This window comes from Anomaloglossus baeobatrachus, chromosome 8 (assembly GCF_048569485.1).
Source record: "Anomaloglossus baeobatrachus isolate aAnoBae1 chromosome 8, aAnoBae1.hap1, whole genome shotgun sequence".
Classification (NCBI taxonomy): domain Eukaryota; kingdom Metazoa; phylum Chordata; class Amphibia; order Anura; family Aromobatidae; genus Anomaloglossus; species Anomaloglossus baeobatrachus.
In genome coordinates, this window is record NC_134360.1 from 45128873 (window position 1) to 45148155 (window position 19283).

General features: G+C 43.6%; 1 protein-coding gene across 4 annotated transcripts in view; it reads right to left on the minus strand.

Annotated features, from left to right (window-relative positions):
* Positions 1-19283, minus strand: part of ALDH1L1 (aldehyde dehydrogenase 1 family member L1) — a 66494-nt gene that overhangs the window by 43429 nt on the left and 3782 nt on the right. The window contains exons 1-10 of one of the 4 annotated variants that reach the window (XM_075321536.1): positions 15541-15595; positions 15322-15365; positions 13094-13239; positions 12544-12778; positions 12250-12415; positions 3794-3895; positions 3372-3461; positions 1996-2133; positions 1663-1788; positions 1488-1579 (exon numbers count right to left, since the gene is read on the minus strand). In XM_075321536.1, coding sequence (XP_075177651.1) covers positions 1488-1579; positions 1663-1788; positions 1996-2133; positions 3372-3461; positions 3794-3895; positions 12250-12415; positions 12544-12778; positions 13094-13223 — 1079 coding nt within the window. In that variant the 5' untranslated portion in view covers positions 13224-13239; positions 15322-15365; positions 15541-15595. Of the gene's footprint in view, positions 1-1487; positions 1580-1662; positions 1789-1995; positions 2134-3371; positions 3462-3793; positions 3896-12249; positions 12416-12543; positions 12779-13093; positions 13240-15321; positions 15366-15540; positions 15622-19283 lie in introns of those variants that run through there. The other 3 variants (XM_075321535.1, XM_075321537.1, XM_075321539.1) reach the window with 3 other exon arrangements.

The following is a 19283-nucleotide window of genomic DNA, read 5'->3' on the forward strand; positions in this document are numbered from 1 at the left end:
TCACCTTACCTGCGACCGCCCGCAATGAGGAAGGAAGGAGGTGGGCGGGATGTTTTTCCCGCTCATCTCCGCCCCTCTGCTTCTATTGGTTCTATTAGTGATGTCGCTGTGACGCCGAACGAACCGCCCCCTTAGAAAGGAGGCAGTTCGCCGGTCACAGCGACGTCGCTAGGCAGGTAAGTAGTGTGACAGGGACTAGCGATGTTGTGCGCCACGGGTAGCGATTTGCCTGTGACGCACAAACGACGGGGGCGGGTACGCTCGCTAGCGATCTCACTAGCAAGATCACAGCGTGTAAAGTGGCCTTAAAGCTGATGGATCTAGCAATTCAGTCAGCTGCAGAGCAACGCTTACAAGCTCCATTGCAAAGGGCTTGTAATCACTGCACTCCTTATATAGGAAACTGGCCTCCTCTGATATGAATGCAGAAGTGGCCAGTAACCTAGGCAATGAGCAGTTAACTATAGAATGTAACATCTTTTTGGTTCTTGACAACGGAGTGGATTTTTTATTTATTTCTTTATTTTAAATTTAACTGCAAAGTTGCTTGTTTTTATAAGCACTTTACAATTTTATCCTTTTATGAAAGTGATAAAACCCCTTTAAGATGAACATGCGCTGTAAAAAAAATGGCCGGTCATCAGGCACATACATACATTTCACCAGGCCCTATTGCAAGAGGCAAAATCCCTTCTTTCCCATTCACTTAAGATAGATTTATGATGTACAGCCAAAATATGGGAGGTCATCAGGGACATATATAGAAATCATAAGGTCCAACTGCAAAAGTATAAGCCCCCTCCCCATACACCACCTCCACATGCTGACCCATAGAGCGATTAAATATACATTTTCCCCTCATCAAGATCCTATTCCAATATGTAGTAGGTGTAATAATAATAATAATAATAATAATATTAGTAAATACCACCAATTAGAAATGTAGTATAGTTCTCCTGATTAGCTATGTCTATTACCTCATGTGCAGGGCATCTCAGGACCTTAGGTATCCATGGTTACCACCACGGGCAACTAACTGTGACTATATGCGTGGTTGTAACCATGGATACCTAAGGTCCTGCAGTGCCCTAAACATGAGGTAAGTGATATAGTGTATCAGAAAAACTATACTACATTTCTAATTGGAGGTATTTGCTAATATTATTATTACACCTACTACATATTGGGATAGAATTTTGGAGATGGGAATAACCCTTAAATCCAGTTATCAATAGTTCACATCACCATACTGTACATATAATGCCACCATACTGTACACATAATGCCAGTCATAGTGCCCATAAAACAGTGTCCATTTCTGAAGCTTCTGCCCACACTGAATTAGCCATAATGCCTAAATCCCATTAGTCTTGTGCCCATATATCTTGGTTTTTGGATGGGTCCTTAGGGCATGCTGCTTTATGAACCCTTTGTTGGTGAGTGTTGTAGATTTCCTTTTAGTTACACATTTATGGTTGTGATCTAACCTGACAACATCCATAGAAGCCGCTCCGGCCTTGAAGAAATCAGTGGAGTCTTCAATCTGGGAAACGTTGGTGAGGATCCTCTTCCAGGCGCCCTAGGACACAAGCACCCGGACAGTTACCAAACTGACTACTGGTCTGGAGGACAATCATGATGGAAGCTCTGTGACTCACATACCCGCATTTCATCTGCTATGGCTTGTTCCTCCGGGGACAGTTGTAAGGATGTGCTGTCCGATGACTTAAAGTACTGAGATGCCGGAATCATCTTCCCGTCCTCAAACTGAAGGTTCTTCACCATCAGCTGCCACCAAATATAGAAAATTGTGAGACTCGGCCAAAGGAAAAGGAATGGTCCCATATTGTCGTGTGACCCATGGTACCCCTCACACAATATCCCAAGTCACAACATGTCGGAAAGTTGGATTTGGATCATTGACGTTGGGTTTGTTACAGTGAAACTTCATAATGTCGGATATGGAGATTTGTGAGATTTTATCACATCACTTACAGTTTTCCCATCATTCCCAAAAAGCACCAGACCATTCTTGGTCACCACAGCCGGCTTTGACGCCCCAGGGATTTCCAGAGGTTCTCCATCAGGGTTTGGTCCATTGGAGGTAAAGGATGAACCAAAAAAGGTCAATTTCTAAATAAAAAAAGACAATCAGTAAAATGATCTATTTATTACAGCAAATCGATTCATTGGCATCCCTGGATCATCTTTTGGTAAGTAGGCGCTTGGCACAGCCATGACGTTGTGTCAAGCCTACTAATCAAAAGAACCAGGGATTCCAGCAGTTAGGAAGCGATTTCAAGGGCTCCCAGCTAGCTTTCATGGACTACTGACGTGACCACTGGTCTAGTGTCCTGCGAATCGATTCGCTCATCTGTACAATCGGTTTTCTGCAGTACCAGCAGTGTCCAGCAGATGTCCGGTTTTCTGCAGTACAAGCAGTGTTCAGCAGATGTCCGGTTTTCTGCAGTACCAGCAGTGTTCAGCAGATGTCCGGTTTTCTGCAGTACCAGCAGTGTTCAGCAGATGTCCGGTTTTCTGCAGTACCAGCAGTGTTCAGCAGATGTCCAGTTTTCTGCAGTACAAGTAGTGTCCAGCAGATGTCCGGTTTTCTGCAGTACCAGCAGTGTTCAGCAGATGTCCGGTTTTCTGCAGTACAAGTAGTGTCCAGCAGATGTCCGGTTTTCTGCAGTACCAGCAGTGTTCAGCAGATGTCCGGTTTTCTGCAGTACCAGCAATGTTCAGCAGATGTCCAGTTTTCTGCAGTACCAGCAGTGTCTAGCAGATGTCTGGTTTTCTGCAGTACCAGCAGTGTTCAGCAGATGTCCGGTTTTCTGCAGTACAAGCAGTGTCCAGCAGATGTCCAGTTTTCTGCAGTACTAGCAGTGTTCAGCAGATGTCCGGTTTTCTGCAGCACCAGCATTGTTCAGCAGATGTTCGGTTTTCTGCAGTACTAGCAGTGTTCAGCAGATGTCCGGTTTTCTGCAGTACCAGCAGTGTTCAGCAGATGTCCGGTTTTCTGCAGTACCAGCAGTGTCCAGCAGATGTCCAGTTTTCTGCAGTACCAGCAGTGTTCAGCAGATGTCCGGTTTTCTGCAGTACCAGCAGTGTTCAGCAGATGTCCGGTTTTCTGCAGTACCAGCAGTGTCAAGCAGATGTCCGGTTTTCTGCAGCACCAGCAGTGTCAAGCAGATGTCCGGTTTTCTGCAGTACCAGCAGTGTTCAGCAGATGTCCGGTTTTCTGCAGTACCAGCAGTGTCAAGCAGATGTCCGGTTTTCTGCAGTACCAGCAGTGTCAAGCAGATGTCCGGTTTTCTGCAGTACCAGCAGTGTCCAGCAGATGTCACAGTAGACTCAGGCACGGCACTTACACTTCCGTTGAGCTCGGTCCAGGCTCCGGGCACCTTATCGTTCCCTCTGATGAAGTTGTGTATCGCTTCTGCCGGCTGATCCCAATTAATCTACAAATTTAGACAGAGGAAACTGGAGTAAGGACCGACCATCCCAAAATACAGTATCATCCACTTGGTCATAACCTACAAAATTCTACATTTTCTAAAGTTTAATTTTTGGTCTTTGCAATGACACAACCTCAGTATTTCTATGGTCAGACTTTTTGCACTGATTGATTGGTCATAGTAGTTTTTCACTATATAGTTGGTAGTTATGATGTTGCTGCGCGGTTGGGTTAATCCTGCGGTTGCACAGTAACTCCCAGGTGGCACCATGCTACTGTGAAGCCCCGCAGGGGTGGATCAGACCAAGAGTGAACCAGAAGAACAGGTCAAGTCACCTTTGCAGTTTCCTTCTTTTGTATTGGGTCATATGTGGCACCTTCAGTGGGTTGTGGGATCTTCGGAGCTGAGCCTTGTGCAATCAGACGCACGGCCTCCACCTGCATGACAGACAAATGCAAGACAGCGTTTAATCACTGAATTATAAAGGTTTACACCTGGGTCTTAATTTTTCATTATTGGTTTATGGATTCAGATGTCACCTCCCTGCTGCTCCCTCTCCCCTCTCACAGCCCCAGAGAGAGAAGCTGCAGCAGCATCCATTTATAGAGGTGTTATAAGTCACTGTACAGGAGGGGGAGGAGGTGAGCTGTGATATCACCTATTGTGAATGGTGGATCCAGTGTTATCTACTGTATATAGAGGTGTTATCAGTCATTCTACAGAAGGAGGAGGTGAGCTGTGATATCACCTATTCTGAATGATGGATGCTGTGTTATCTACTGCATATAGAGGTGTTATCAGAGACTTTACAGGAAGGGGGGAGGTGTGCTGTGACATCACCTATTGTGAATGGCGGATCCTGCTTTATCAACTGTATAAGTTACAGAAGAAAAAGAAACACAGAGATAAAGGTTGCATATTGACCTAAATGTGTGATATGTCTGTATCAATAATACATCATTAAGGACAACCGATTGACTACATATATGTACCTGGACAAATCGCAAAAGAAGCAATATCTACTCTATATAGACGTGTTATCAGTCATTGTACCGGAGATGGAGGTGAGCTGTGGCATCACCTATTGTGAATGGTGTATCCTGCTATCTGCTGTACATATAGGTGTTAACAGTCATTGTACAGGAGGGGGAGGAGGTGAGCTGTCACATAACACATAATCCACCATTCACAATAGGTGATGTCACAGCTTACCTCCTCCTCCTGTACAATAACTGATAACACCTCTATATATAGTAGATAACACATAATCCACCATTCACAATAGGTGATATCACAGCTCACCTCCTTCCCCTCCTGTACAATGACTGATAACACCACTATATACAGCAGATAACCAATTGTGAATGGTGGATCCTGTGTTATCTGTTGTATATAGTGGTGTTATCAGTCATTGTACAGGAGGGGAAGGAGGTGAACTGTGATAACACATAATTCACCATTCACAATAGGTGATATCTACTATATATAGAGGTGTTATCAGTCATTGTACAGGAGGGGAAGGAGGTGAACTGTTACATCACCTATTGTGAATGGTGGATCCTGTGTTATCTTTTGTATACAGAGGTATTATCAGTCATTGTACAGGAGGGTGAGGAGGTGAGCTGTGACATCACCTATTGTGAATGGCGGATCCTGTGTTATCTTTTGTGTACAGAGGTATTATCAGTCATTGTACAGAAGGGTGAGGAGGTGAGCTGTGACATCACCTATTGTGAATGGCGGATCCTGTGTTATCTTTTGTATACAGAGGAGTTATCAGTCATTGTACAGGAGGGGGAGGAGGTGAGCTGTGACATCACCTATTGTAAATGGCGGATCCTGTGTTATCTACTGAGTACAGAGGAGCTATCTGTCAATGTAATCCTGCCTCTGATAATAAGAAAACTGTTGAAAACTCATCCTGAAAGGACATGATATGTGAGTTTGAAAAAACCCCGGTGGCCAGTGACAAAATTTCAAGATTGCTTACTAATTTATTTTTTTGTTTTTAAATAAAGATATTGATAGGAGAAAAAGCAAACAATGCCAAAATAGTTTTAATTATGAGGGACGGAGATGAGGAAAGCAGAAACAAAAGCGTGACTATCTAGAGAATATTAAAATCTAACTTTTATTATCAGATTTAACATAAGATTGAAATTGTCCCTATTCCTGACCTAGAATCCACATTAGGTGCGGAAGCTAAGCCGGGGCCTGTCCCTAAATTAACACCTGGTTTATGGGATACATGTAACAATGCTAAGGTGTAGAGACTATTAATGATGAGCGAGCACAAAAGTGCTCCAGTGCTGGGTACTTCAGTGGGGCAGGTTGGATGACCGGACGGGTTTGACTCGAGTAATGAGTATAATGGAACTTAATTATTGGGTCGTCCGGCTCTCCCCCAGCATACAGCCAGCCATACAGAGAAGATATCCAGGGATGGGTGAGCAGGTTTTTATTTCCTCTTATACACACATCATCCAAACACATTTTACCCCCCAGTGAGAGACATTCAGAGACTTCAAGCTGCTCTTACTGGGGGGTAAAACGACATATCCGAGCACCGAGGATACTAGGCCGAGTACCGAGTATACCCGAGCACCACTATGCTCACTCATCATTAGTGACAGTATAATAATAGCGTGACTGATATCCGATTTTAATTCTGTAAATTCGTGTAGGGCAATAAATTTCAAGGTGGCTGGATATTTTATATTTCAAATCCCACTAGACTATTATTTGTCTATTGTTGTTATTTTGAAAACAATATTTGTGTTGTACAATTGGATTTTCAGTGCTAGTTGCTGAGCATATACTGTGTGTCCACTCATATCCTGTCCACCGCCATTAACTTGAGAACGGCGGCAGCTATAGGCATAGAAGTGGTGTCTAGGTATAGTAAAGTAGCCATGCACTACGCAATGAAACCACCTATAGCGCCACCTGGTGGAAAACAGCGGAGTTAGCATTTTTATCTCAAAAACGGAACGAGATAGAGAAAAAAAGTGAATTGAAAAGTTGCAGGGCATCATCAGTTCAATACGAATTGACACCTTGCATACAGAAATGCTATGATCCCATGACCCCCCCAAAACATTGAATGCTGGTCACGCATATGGCGCTCATTTAACTTTGATGCTCAAAGTGGCCCCCGTCAGCTGCAATGCACATCTGGCCTCTGCACAGCATACTGTATCTTGCTGCACGTTGTGCAATATGGTAGGTGACACGTTTGCACAAGCATCTGTGATACGTCGTCGTAGGTCCTGCAATGTTGGGGGAGGGGTCGCATACACCTGCTGTTTAATGTGACCTCACAGAAAGAAGTCCAATGGGGTCAGGTCAGGTGAGCGGAGGCCACTCCACACAGCCACCATACCCAATGACTTGTAGGAAGGTCTCCATGAGGTATCGCTTCACGTCCGCAGCCTTGGGAGTTTTACACGTTCTAATCATAGCATTTCTGTATGCAAGGTGTTGATTCGTATTGAATTGATGATGCCCTACAACTTTGTAATTCACTTTTTTTCTCTATCTCGTTCCATTTTCGAGATAAAAATGCTAACTCCGTTGTTTTCCACCAGATGGCGCTATAGGTGGCTTCATTGTGTAGCGCATGGCTACTTTACTATACCTAGGCACCATTTCTATGCCTATACAGTTAGGTCCAGAAATATTTGGACGGTGACACAAGTTTTGTTATTTTACCTGTTTACAAAAACATGTTCAGAAATACAATTATATATATAATATGGGCTGAAAGTGCACACTCCCAGCTGCAATATGAGAGTTTTCACATCCAAATCGGAGAAAGGGTTTAGGAATCATAGCTCTGTAATGCATAGCCTCCTCTTTTTCAAGGGACCAAAAGTAATTGGACAAGGGACTCTAAGGGCTGCAATTAACTCTGAAGGCGTCTCCCTCGTTAACCTGTAATCAATGAAGTAGTTAAAAGGTCTGGGGTTGATTACAGGTGTGTGGTTTTAAATTTGGAAGCTGTTGCTGTGACCAGACAACATGCGGTCTAAGGAACTCTCAATTGAGGTGAAGCAGAACATCCTGAGGCTGAAAAAAAAGAAAAAATCCATCAGAGAGATAGCAGACATGCTTGGAGTAGCAAAATCAACAGTCGGGTACATTCTGAGAAAAAAGGAATTGACTGGTGAGCTTGGGAACTCAAAAAGGCCTGGGCGTCCACGGATGACAACAGTGGTGGATGATCGCCGCATACTTTCTTTGGTGAAGAAGAACCCGTTCACAACATTAACTAAAGTCCAGAACACTCTCAGTGAAGTAGGTGTATCTGTCTCTAAGTCAACAGTGAAGAGAAGACTCCATGAAAGTAAATACAAAGGGTTCACATCTAGATGCAAACCATTCATCAATTCCAAAAACAGACAGGCCAGAGTTAAATTTGCTGAAAAACACCTCATGAAGCCAGCTCAGTTCTGGAAAAGTATTCTATGGACAGATGAGACAAAGATCAACCTGTACCAGAATGATGGGAAGAAAAAAGTTTGGAGAAGAAAGGGAACGGCACATGATCCAAGGCACACCACATCCTCTGTAAAACATGGTGGAGGCAACGTGATGGCATGGGCATGCATGGCTTTCAATGGCACTGGGTCACTTGTGTTTATTGATGACATAACAGCAGACAAGAGTAGCCAGATGAATTCTGAAGTGTACCGGGATATACTTTCAGCCCAGATTCAGCCAAATGCCGCAAAGTTGATCGGACGGCGCTTCATAGTACAGATGGACAATGACCCCAAGCATACAGCCAAAGCTACCCAGGAGTTCATGAGTGCAAAAAAGTGGAACATTATGCAATGGCCAAGTCAATCACCAGATCTTAACCCAATTGAGCATGCATTTCACTTGCTCAAATCCAGACTTAAGACGGAAAGACCCACAAACAAGCAAGACCTGAAGGCTGCGGCTGTAAAGGCCTGGCAAAGCATTAAGAAGGAGGAAACCCAGCGTTTGGTGATGTCCATGGGTTCCAGACTTAAGGCAGTGATTGCCTCCAAAGGATTCGCAACAAAATATTGAAAATAAAAATATTTTGTTTGGGTTTGGTTTATTTGTCCAATTACTTTTGACCTCCTAAAATGTGGAGTGTTTGTAAAGAAATGTGTACAATTCCTACAATTTCTATCAGATATTTTTGTTCAAACCTTCAAATGAAACGTTACAATCTGCACTTGAATTCTGTTGTAGAGGTTTCATTTCAAATCCAATGTGGTGGCATGCAGAGCCCAACTCGCGAAAATTGTGTCACTGTCCAAATATTTCTGGACCTAACTGTAGCTGCTGCCGTTCTCAAGTTAATAGCGGTGGACAGGATATGGGTGGACACACTGTATAAAGGTCAGCAATATAGGAACTAATGACTGCTGCTGGTAACATTGTAAGCCGGAGTTCACATGTCCAGTAATCATCCGTTAGAACAAATCAAGCAGCAATCCATTTTTAGTATACTACATCTGAGTGTCCACCTCCAGTAAGCGCATACTCCCGAAAATGGTGCACAACAGATGACATAGTGACTCTGTTTGCACCATTATAGTCAAAGGTCCCATTGGTGCATACGTCCAAAACCCGTTTTGCGCCATGCCACACAGTTAGGTCAATCAATGTGTGGATGAAGGCTCACCACATCAAAACCCTGTCATGGCCAGCCCAATCTCCAGACCTGAACCCCATTGAAAACCTCTGGAATGTAGTCAAGAGGAAGATGGGCAGTCACAAGCCATCAAACAAAAAAGAAGAACTGCTTACATTTTTGCGCCAGGAGTGGCATAAGGTTACCCAAAAGCAGTGTGAAAGACTGGTGGAAAACAGCCAAGACGCATGAAAGCTGGGATTAAAAATCATGGTTATTCCACACAATATTGATTTCTGAATCTTCCTGAGGTAAAACATTATTAGTATTGTTGTTTGTAAATGATTCTGAACTTGTTTTCTTTGCATTATTTGAGGTGTGAAAGCAAGGCATTTTTATGTTTTGACCATTTCTCATTTTCAGAAAATAAATACAAGATTTATTGCTGAAGTTGTTAATTTTAGTTGTTATTAAGTTATGTTTTGCAAAAAGTTAATTCATAAGCAATTGATTTTACCAACAAAATATACTGCTTGATGTATCAACACTAACAAACTGGAGGGTCAAAATATGTGCATTTTCTTAACCTTGTTATTATTATCTATATGTCCTTAAATTTTCTAACGCATGATTTCAAGATTTATTAACTACAAAACCTAATAAAAATCATTTGAACAGGAAATTCAGAGACGTTGTCAGTAGATTATAGAATAAAAGAACAATTTACATTTCCCTCAAAAATATAAAGAGAGAAATCAGAAAAACTGACAATTTGGAAGTGGAATTAACACTGGTGGAATGAAATACTTAACAAGAAAGTGTGAAACAACTGAAAATATGTCTTATATTCTAGGTTCTTTAAAGTAACCACCTTTTGCTTTGATTACTGCTTTGCACACTCTTGGCATTCTCTTGATGAGCTTCAAGAGGTAGTCACCGGAAATGGTCTTCCAACAGTCTTGAAGGAGTTCCCAGAGATTCTTAGCACTTGTTGGCCCTTTTGCCTTCACTCTGCGGTCCAGCTCACCCCAAACCATCTCGATTGGGTTCAGGTCTGGTGACTGTGGAGGCCAGGTCATCTGGCGTAGCACCCCATCACTCTCCTTCTTAGTCAAATAGCCCTTACACAGCCTGGAGGTGTGTTTGGGGTCATTGTCCTGTTGAAAAATAAATGATGGTCCAACTAAATGCAAACCGGATGGAATAGCACGCCGCTGCAAGATGCTGTGGTAGCCATGCTGGTTCTGTATGCCTTCAATTTTGAATAAATCCTCAACAGTGTCACCAGCAAAGCACCCCCACACCGTCACACCTACTGCTCCATGCTTCACGGGGGAAACCAGCCATATAAAGTCCATCCGTTCACCTTTTCTGCGTCGCACAAAGACACGGTGGTTGGATCCAAAGATCTCAAATTTGGACTCATCAGACCTAAGCACAGATTTCCACTGGTCTAATGTCCATTCCTTGTGTTCTTTAGCCCAAACAAGTCTCTTCTGCTTGTTGCCTGTGCAGTGGTTTCCTAGCAGCTATTTTACCATGAAGGCCTGCTGCACAAAGTCTCCTCTTAACAGTTGTTCTAGAGATGTGTCTGCTGCTAGAACTCTGTGTGGCATTGACCTGGTCTCTAATCTGAGCAGCTGCTAACCTGCGATTTCTGAGGCTGGTGACTCGGATAAGCTTATCCTCCACAGCAGAGGGACTCTTGGTCTTCCTTTCCTGGGGCGGTCCTCATGTGAGCCAGTTTCTTTGTGACGTTTGATGGTTTTTGCCACTGCGCTTGGTGACCCTTTCAAAGTTTTCCCAATTTTTCTGACTCACTGACCTTCATTTCTTAAAGTAATGATGGCCACTCGTTTTTCTTTACTTAGCTGCTTTTTTCTTGCCATAATACAAATTATAACAGTCTATTCAGTAGGACTATCAGCTGTGTATCCACCAGACTTCTGCACAACACAACTGATGGCCCCAACCCCATTTTTAAGGCAAGAAATCCCACTTATTAAACCTGACAGGGCGCACCTGTGAAGTGAGAACCATTTCCGGTGACTACCTCTTGAAGCTCATCAAGAGAATGCCAAGAGTGTGCAAAGCAGTAATCAAAGCAAAAGGTGGCTACTTTGAAGAACCTAGAATATAAGACATATGTTCAGTTGTTTCACACTTTTTTGTTAAGTATTTCATGTCACATGTGTTAATTCACAGTTTTGATGCCTTCAATGTGAATCTATAATTTTCAGAGTCATGAAAATAAAGGAAACTCTTTGAATGAGAAGATGTGTCCAAAATTTTGGTCTGTACTGTATATATATTAAACAGTAAGTGATTGACACATTCACTTTAGCTTCCTTTATGGGGGTCAGTGATTCTCGGGTATCAGTCTGATGCTGAAATACTGGTGTGAAATATCTGATAATCCGGATGTCATACGTTTTGTGCAGAATGGGGAAAATGCTGAGTAATAATCACTGCTCGGCCCCTGATCATGAGACCCTGACCCCGCTCACATTTACTCTTTACTATGCCAAAATGAATATTTACACAACCAAGAAAAAAAAAATTGGGATTTTTCAACCTCTGGGTCTATTTCGTGTCAAGGATGTTTGATAGGGAGCGCTGTGATGTTATACTCCAGTCACATCTAAAGCTGTAGTCAGAATTCTTCTGCCTTCACCGCAGATATCAGAGCAGCTCCACATTAGTCTGATATGTCTGTACTGTATAAGCTCGGCTGCATTGTGAGGAATGTAGGCAAATGTGGGAAATCATATGCAAGAAGGGTCCATTCTTCGAAGCAGAATTATAAATACAGCTCTGGATGTGACTGTAGTAGAAATAAGCAACACTGCATATTTACAAAGTATTGTAAGGAATCTGTACAAGCTTGGACTTTTTGCAGTTAACTAATGGGGTCTTTAGCTACCTGGACTGATAGGGTTAATGCTCCTGACTACAATGGCCTGATCGGTAGCGCGACCACGGCGGAGTTTCTTGGAACCAGTAAATCTATAGCAACAGCGCCACATCTTTTCAGTGGTCGTGTTTGGTATTGCAGCTCAGCTCTCTTGGAAGTGAATGGTGCCGAGCTGCCATACCATATACAATCAGTAAACAGGTGTGCCACTGTTTGGGGGTGGGGGGTAGCCATGATTTGAAATCTTGGACACCTTTAATACTGACCATGCCTTTAACGCCTTCAGGAAAGAGGAATCTGTTGTATATAGAATTGACGGTGTCGTCTGGAAGGACCTCACATTCTTTCTGCAGCAGAATGTCGCCCGTGTCCAGCCCGTCATCGGCCCAGAATACGGTGAAGCCGCCTATCTTATCTCCCTGCATCAGCGTCCTACAAGAGAAGAGTTAAGTGAGTGCAGCTCTGGATGTAACTAGAGCAAGGAAAGAACCTACATGTACTCCATGCTGAATGTTCACCTCTACAATGAGTAAATATCATATATGGCCCCCAATACTGACCAGTTGATGGCGGAGGCCCCCCTGTGTCGCGGCAGGATGGATGGATGGTAGATGATAGACCCATGCTTAGGAGCATCGATGACTTCCATAGGAATGAACTGAGAGCAGAAGGGAAGAACATTGAGCTCGGCCTCCACTGATTTGTATTGTTCCACCACCTCCGGCAGAGCCTGACCCTTCACTCGCCAGCGGGGGAATTTAAAGACAGGAACGCCATCTTTCTCTGCCTCTAATCCTGTGTATATAAGAATATATTTTATTAACTCAAGAGGATGTTCTAATATCCTGAGTAAGAGAAAATGAACGAGGTCACACCCTACCCAGACCTTTTCTCTATGAGCACTGATTGGGATAAGTAGCCACACAGTTATTTAGTAACATGACATTTTTAATTTCCTGCAGCCACCAGTAGGGGGAGATCTTTACATGAGATGAATCAGTATACAATGAGCTCCCCCTAGTGGAGGCTGTTGGAAGTCGAAATGTTAGCATGTAACACTATGAAGGGCTCAGGTGACGATGATGATAGTGAGGATAATGAAGCACATACCTAGGGGGTCTGGCTTGCCACCTGCTTTATCAGGAATTGTGAAAACTCCCACCACTTGGTGCCCCTCCTTCACTAGCTCCTTATACACTTCTTTCCCAAACAGGCTCTGTCCAATCACTGCAATCTTCATGATGAAAGCTTGTGGGCTAAACAAATATATATAAAAGGAAAAATAGTGATATTACAAGAATGTATCCAATCAATTTCTGTAAGATAGATAAATGTTCGTGAAAGAAAAAACATCGGGAGATAAAAGAAATTCAGATTAACACGCCGACAGAGGGGTACTAACATGCTACTCAATGCCCAGCGTCAACGGCAGCAATGCGACTACCTCTGTCTCTGTCCATTGCCACCGCCTCAGTTTAGGGTCAGTGTGCATGATCCGAAGTCAATGTACGTCCAGTCATGTGCACTAGACCTCTCTGAAGCCGGGACGTGTACACCTGGCTTCATAGTGCGCATAGTGCGGTGACTTCTGATCATGCACACTGACCCTAAACCATGGTGACAGGTACGCGCATCACTGCCGATGATGCTGGGCACTGAATAGCATGTTAGCATGCCCCTATGGGCCCCTGTGGGCGTGCTAACATGCTAAGAGGACAGACTAGTCAGGGGAAATAATGCCCTTGTGACTAGTCCCTGAACTCATTAGCATATCATGAAGGATCTTTACAAATACTTTATAGAAAGATCTCTGTATCTATGCTACTATATAAAGGGACAGTTAGGCAGGGATTAGCAATATTAAGCAGAACTGCTCATGGTTCTGGGTGAATATTGCACCTGACAGGTTCCCTTAGCACCCTCCATGTAAACAACTTTATCTGGACCATTTTTGGAGATTTATGTGAAATTATGTCCAATATGTCTTTTTTCTGTTTTTCTTTTTTTTTGTGTTGGAAAGGAAATAAACATGTGTATAAGGCTGCTTCCACATTTCCGTCTTTTTCCATCAGTCAAAATCCGTCTTGAGAAAATACGATACAGTTTTTTTCCCCATAGCGTTCTATTAACGACGGATTGCGACTGATGGCCCTGCGTTGCATCTGCCACGCAACGGATTAGTCGTGGAGTCGGGCGGAAGCAACACAGAATGTAACGTTTTTTTCTGTGCGGAGAAAAAACTGACAGCGATGGACGCGTCAGTGTCCGTCGTGTGTTATAATGGAAACTTATGGGCGACAGAATCCGTCGGAACCCGTGAAATGACGGATTCCGGTGACGGATCTGTCTTTTCGCAACCGAACATGCTCAGATGTGTAACTTCCTTTCTGGTTAGAAAAAATCTCTCTCTCTCACCTTTGCCGGCTAAAAAACACTGTACAACGGATCCGTTTTTTCATAGCATCCGTCGCATCACTTTTGCCACTGTCTGCGATGGACCAGTCGCATCAGTCACAAAACGGATCGTGACTGATGGACAAAGACGGAAGTGTAAAAGCAGCCTTACAAAACGTGTAATTGCAATCATTTTCTGAGAGAAATACTTCATTTTCACCACCACCACAGCTACTGCCTCACCACCGTGCGTAGCCGCCGCCGCCTCACCACCGTGCGTAGCCGCCGCCTCACCACGGTGCGTAGCTACCGCCGCCTCACTACTGTGCAGAGCCGCCGCCTCACCACCGTGCGTAGCCGCCGCCGCCTCACCACCGTGCGTAGCCGCCGCCTCACCACTGTGCAGAGCTGCCGCCACCTCACCACTGTGCAGAGCCGCCGCCGCCTCACCACCGTGCAGAGCTGCCGCCGCCTCACCACCGTGCGTAGCCGCCGCCGCCTCACTACCGTGCGGAGCCGCCGCCGCCTCACCACTGTGCAGAGCCGCCGCCTCACCACCGTGCGGAGCCGCCGCCGCCGCCTCACCACCGTGCAGAGCTGCCGCCGCCTCACCACCGTGCGGAGCCGCCGCCTCACTACCGTGCGGAGCTGCCTCACCTATTGTCTCCTCCCCAAAATCCTATAGAATGTAAGCTCGCAAGGGCAGGGTCCTCTTCCCTCTGTACCAGTCTGTCTATTGTAACATCCTGTATGTAACCCCTTCTTATGTACAAGCACCATGGATTTAATGGTGCTCTATAAATAAATAATAATAATAATTATGATTATTAATTTTCTGCAACAAGGGTGAGAACATGACTGTATATACAAGAATATAAATAACTACCATAACACCACTTTGTATGTGCAAGAATATAAAGAATTGTAATAACTGCTATACTCACCCTTATTAGTGGTTTAGAGTTGGTGAGTTAAATTACATAAGCAACTGAATGAAAAGAGAGAAAGTGATGTATATTATAAAGGGTTAAATTGCTTCTACGAGTTATGAGATTTACTTGCATGTATATGGACAGGCATAAACAAACATTACAGAAGACATAAACAATAATTGCAATATCAAGGTGAATGCACTAATGATATAATACAAACTCTTCACATACTCAGATCTCGGTGTCAAATCAATGGTTCCTCCTTCAGCAAGTTCCCCAAGCTAATTCCTTCCTGGTTAGTCCCCCTGGTCACACCCCTGGGTAAGCCCCTTCTGTGGTACGCCCCCATCTAAACTATACCCCTGCAGCTGTCTGCTCCCCCCCTGTCTCAGACTCTCCTTTCTAACCAAAGAACCTTTGATTTTCACCCACATTCCATATACAAAGAAAGACCAATGGTGCCACATTCCTATCAGCCATTGTTTATACTGTAAATATTCTCACACTTATGTAAACAATGTATTTACATGAAGATACATTGCCTTTTGTTCACACTTCTATTTAGCATTTTTAACAGATACCTGTGAAAATCAAAGACCCATTGATAGAATTAGTGTAAACAATGAACAATGTAAACAGTAACATTGTAAGTAGAAGTATTCCATTCATAATGTAACTACTGTAATATGGCAAAGTATTGTTTATTTTTCTTAATGAACAAAGTGCAAAGTGAATGAACAAACAAGAAATGTAAATCCCATCAATATCTGGAGGTCGCCTGTCCACTTCTTCACTTTTCGGTCACTTGCACACAGTATTTGAAGGAAGTCTGCTGGGAAGATGTTTCTAAACATCTAAAGATCTTCCCTGTACCAGTCTTGTGTGAATCCTTCTGTCTCTTCCTTTGATCCCAGACAGCTTGGATGATGTGATATAAGGGCTCTGTGGGGCCAGATCATCCACGGTCATAAGGCTAAGTTCACACACTGCGTTTTTTTTGACGCTGCATTTTTGTCAGTCTTTTTGCGGCAAAAAACGCACAAAAACGCATCCGCGGCTAAAAACGCATGCGCTTTTACCACGTTTTGGTGCTTTTTTTGCTGTTTTGCTGCGTTGTTGGTCACTGCGTTTTTATGCGTTTTTTTTTATAAGTGAACAATGTCACTAAAGATTGTTGAAAAAAAAAAAGGTCTGATGTAATTTCCTTCTTTAATATGTTCTTCATTCTCCACTAGTTGTATGCGGGAGAGCAGACAGCTGCAGAACTACAAGGCTCAGCATGCTGTATCCAGGACTGTATTCTGGAGGGAGAGGCAGGGGGAGCAGAACTACAAGGCTCAGCATACTCCATCCAATAGTGTATGCAGGAGAGCAGACAGCAGCTGCAGATCTACAAGACTCAGCATCCTCCATCCAGGACTGAATGCTGGAGGGAGAGGCAGGGGGAGCAGAACTACAAGGCTCATCATACTCCATCCAATAGTGTATGCAGGAGAGCAGACAGCAGCTGCAGAACTACAAGACTCAGCATCCTCCATCCAGGACTGAATGCTGGAGGGAGAGGCAGGGGGAGCAGAACTACAAGGCTCAGCATACTCCATCCAATAGTGTATGCAGGAGAGCAGACAGCAGCTGCAGAACTACAAGACTCAGCATCCTCCATCCAGGACTGAATGCTGGAGGGAGAGGCAGGGGGAGCAGAACTACAAGGCTCAGCATACTCCATTCACTAGTGTATGCAGGAGAGCAGACAGCAGCTGCAGAACTACAAGACTCAGCATGCTTCATCCAGGACTGAATGCTGGAGGGAGAGGCAGGGGGAGCAGAACTACAAGGTTCAGCATCCTCTATCCAGGATTGTATGCAGGAGTTTTTTGCCCCCCAAAAAAATGACGTGGGCTTCGCCATATTACATTGGCTGGATATTTGGGGTCGTTTTCTGGCTGCAGAATGCATTTGGAGTCAAGCAGACACCTCCCTGTTTATATTACATATTGGATAAGTATCTGCCTGAATTTCTCAGCCTTGAGAGCGCCATTATTTCTGATTAAATCCACAATTCCATTTGATGACATGCAGACAGAAACTTGAAGAAAACCATAGAAAAGAGTCAATAACGCTACCTTGATGCAAAAAACAGTATTTTATTAAACACTTATATAAACAAGCGCAATTAAAAGGTTCAAGACGTGCTGGTAAGGATACAAAAAATGGTGGAACATGTACCACACTGCTGGCTATAAATATAGTAAGCAAAACAGCCTATGGCTGGGAAATCCGTGTCAAAAGTGATAACTTTAAAAGATGCACTCAGTGGTTACCCTATAGAGTACATAAAGTGCAGCGTAATGCAGAGATGTAATTAATGCTAGGCAGAGGGTCAGTAAAAAGTGCCTATTATGCAGAGCTATGGTTTTTTGAATATGTTTATGGAGTCTCTACCAGGGATTACGTATCCTTTATGTCCTGTATTGGGGTTATGGTGATCAGTTGTGACCACCAAAAATCTCCCCCACATGGTTTTGTTCAGATGTTGTTTATAGAAACTTGAAGAACCCTCCACCATGCCTCAATACTCCTGTAGACCTTCATTATTATGCCACTCTCCAGCCCTCTGGAGAATAAACTGTCTTGTGTTATAGTCAAATATTTCACATTTTGGTTCCTTGGTATAGAGTAGCTGCTGCCAATTTTTGCACCCCAGTTCCTATATTTTCTTTCATAGTTGAGTAATTGACTTTGTTTTACTTCTGGCTCTTTGGCCACCATTCTTACATGAAGACTTCTTGTGGACAGGCTCTTCTGGACAAGAGAAGACAGTAGTTGGGTCCCATTGGCAGATGCCAGGTCTGAGCTGATGGCACTGCTGGACATAGTCTGGTTTTGAAAGCAAGTAACATGATATGTCTTTAATGTGCTGCACTACATTTCCTTGGCCAGTGGCTGCATCTACAGTCCTCATTTGTCTGTGTTCTCACTGATGAGAAAAACAGGCAGATACTTATCCGTTATAAAATACCATCAGGAGGCGTCTGACTCCAAATTTATTCTGCAGCTTTAAATGACTCCAAACATACAGCCAATGTCAATAAGAATGAGGAGTCCTCGAGATGATGATCTGTCCTCCACAGATCTCACATCATCCAATCTGTCCAGGATAATGAGACAGAAGGATCCGCACAAACATCATACACAGAAGATCAGGGGTCAGTTCTCCAAGATGTTTGGAGCAACGTCCTGCAGATTTCCTTCAAAACCTGTACGCAAGTGACTGAGAAGTGATGAAGAAAAAGGATGGTCACTAGATTTGAGCGAATGTCTAGCTATTCGTACTCGCCATACTCATAACGAGTACTGTCTACTACTGGCGTATTCGTTCCGAATAGCATGTGCAATGCAAGTCAATGGGAAAAAACTCACAAAGTAATGAGTAACCGGAATGCTGCACTATTCGTGCAAGTAGCAAATACTGTGTAATTCAGGTTACTCGTTACATTGCGAGTATTCCCCATTGACTTGCATTGCACACATTATTAGGAACGAAAACGTGAGTATTAAACAGCACTCGTTATGAGTCTAGCGAGTATGAATAGTTAGGCGCCGCTTACATCAGCAGTATTTTACCGGAAAGCCTGACCCAGCACAAATGCGTTTCAATTGCATTAATTTATAGTGGAATTGCGGCAAGATGCAATCACATGCGGTCACGTGCGTCGCATGTGACTGCATCTTGCCACAATTCCACAAGAAATAAATGGAGCTGAAACGCATTGGTGCCGGATCCAGCTTTCCGGCAAAATACCGCTGATGTGAAGCGAGCCTTAGCTACTCGCTCAGCTCTAATGGTCACCAATATTGACGAGATTTACATTTTTTTGTTCACTCTTTTTGCATTTTATTAATTGTTAGAATAAACTATTAACACTTCTATTTTTTAAGTATTCTTAAGCTGGGGTCACACATAGCGACAGCGA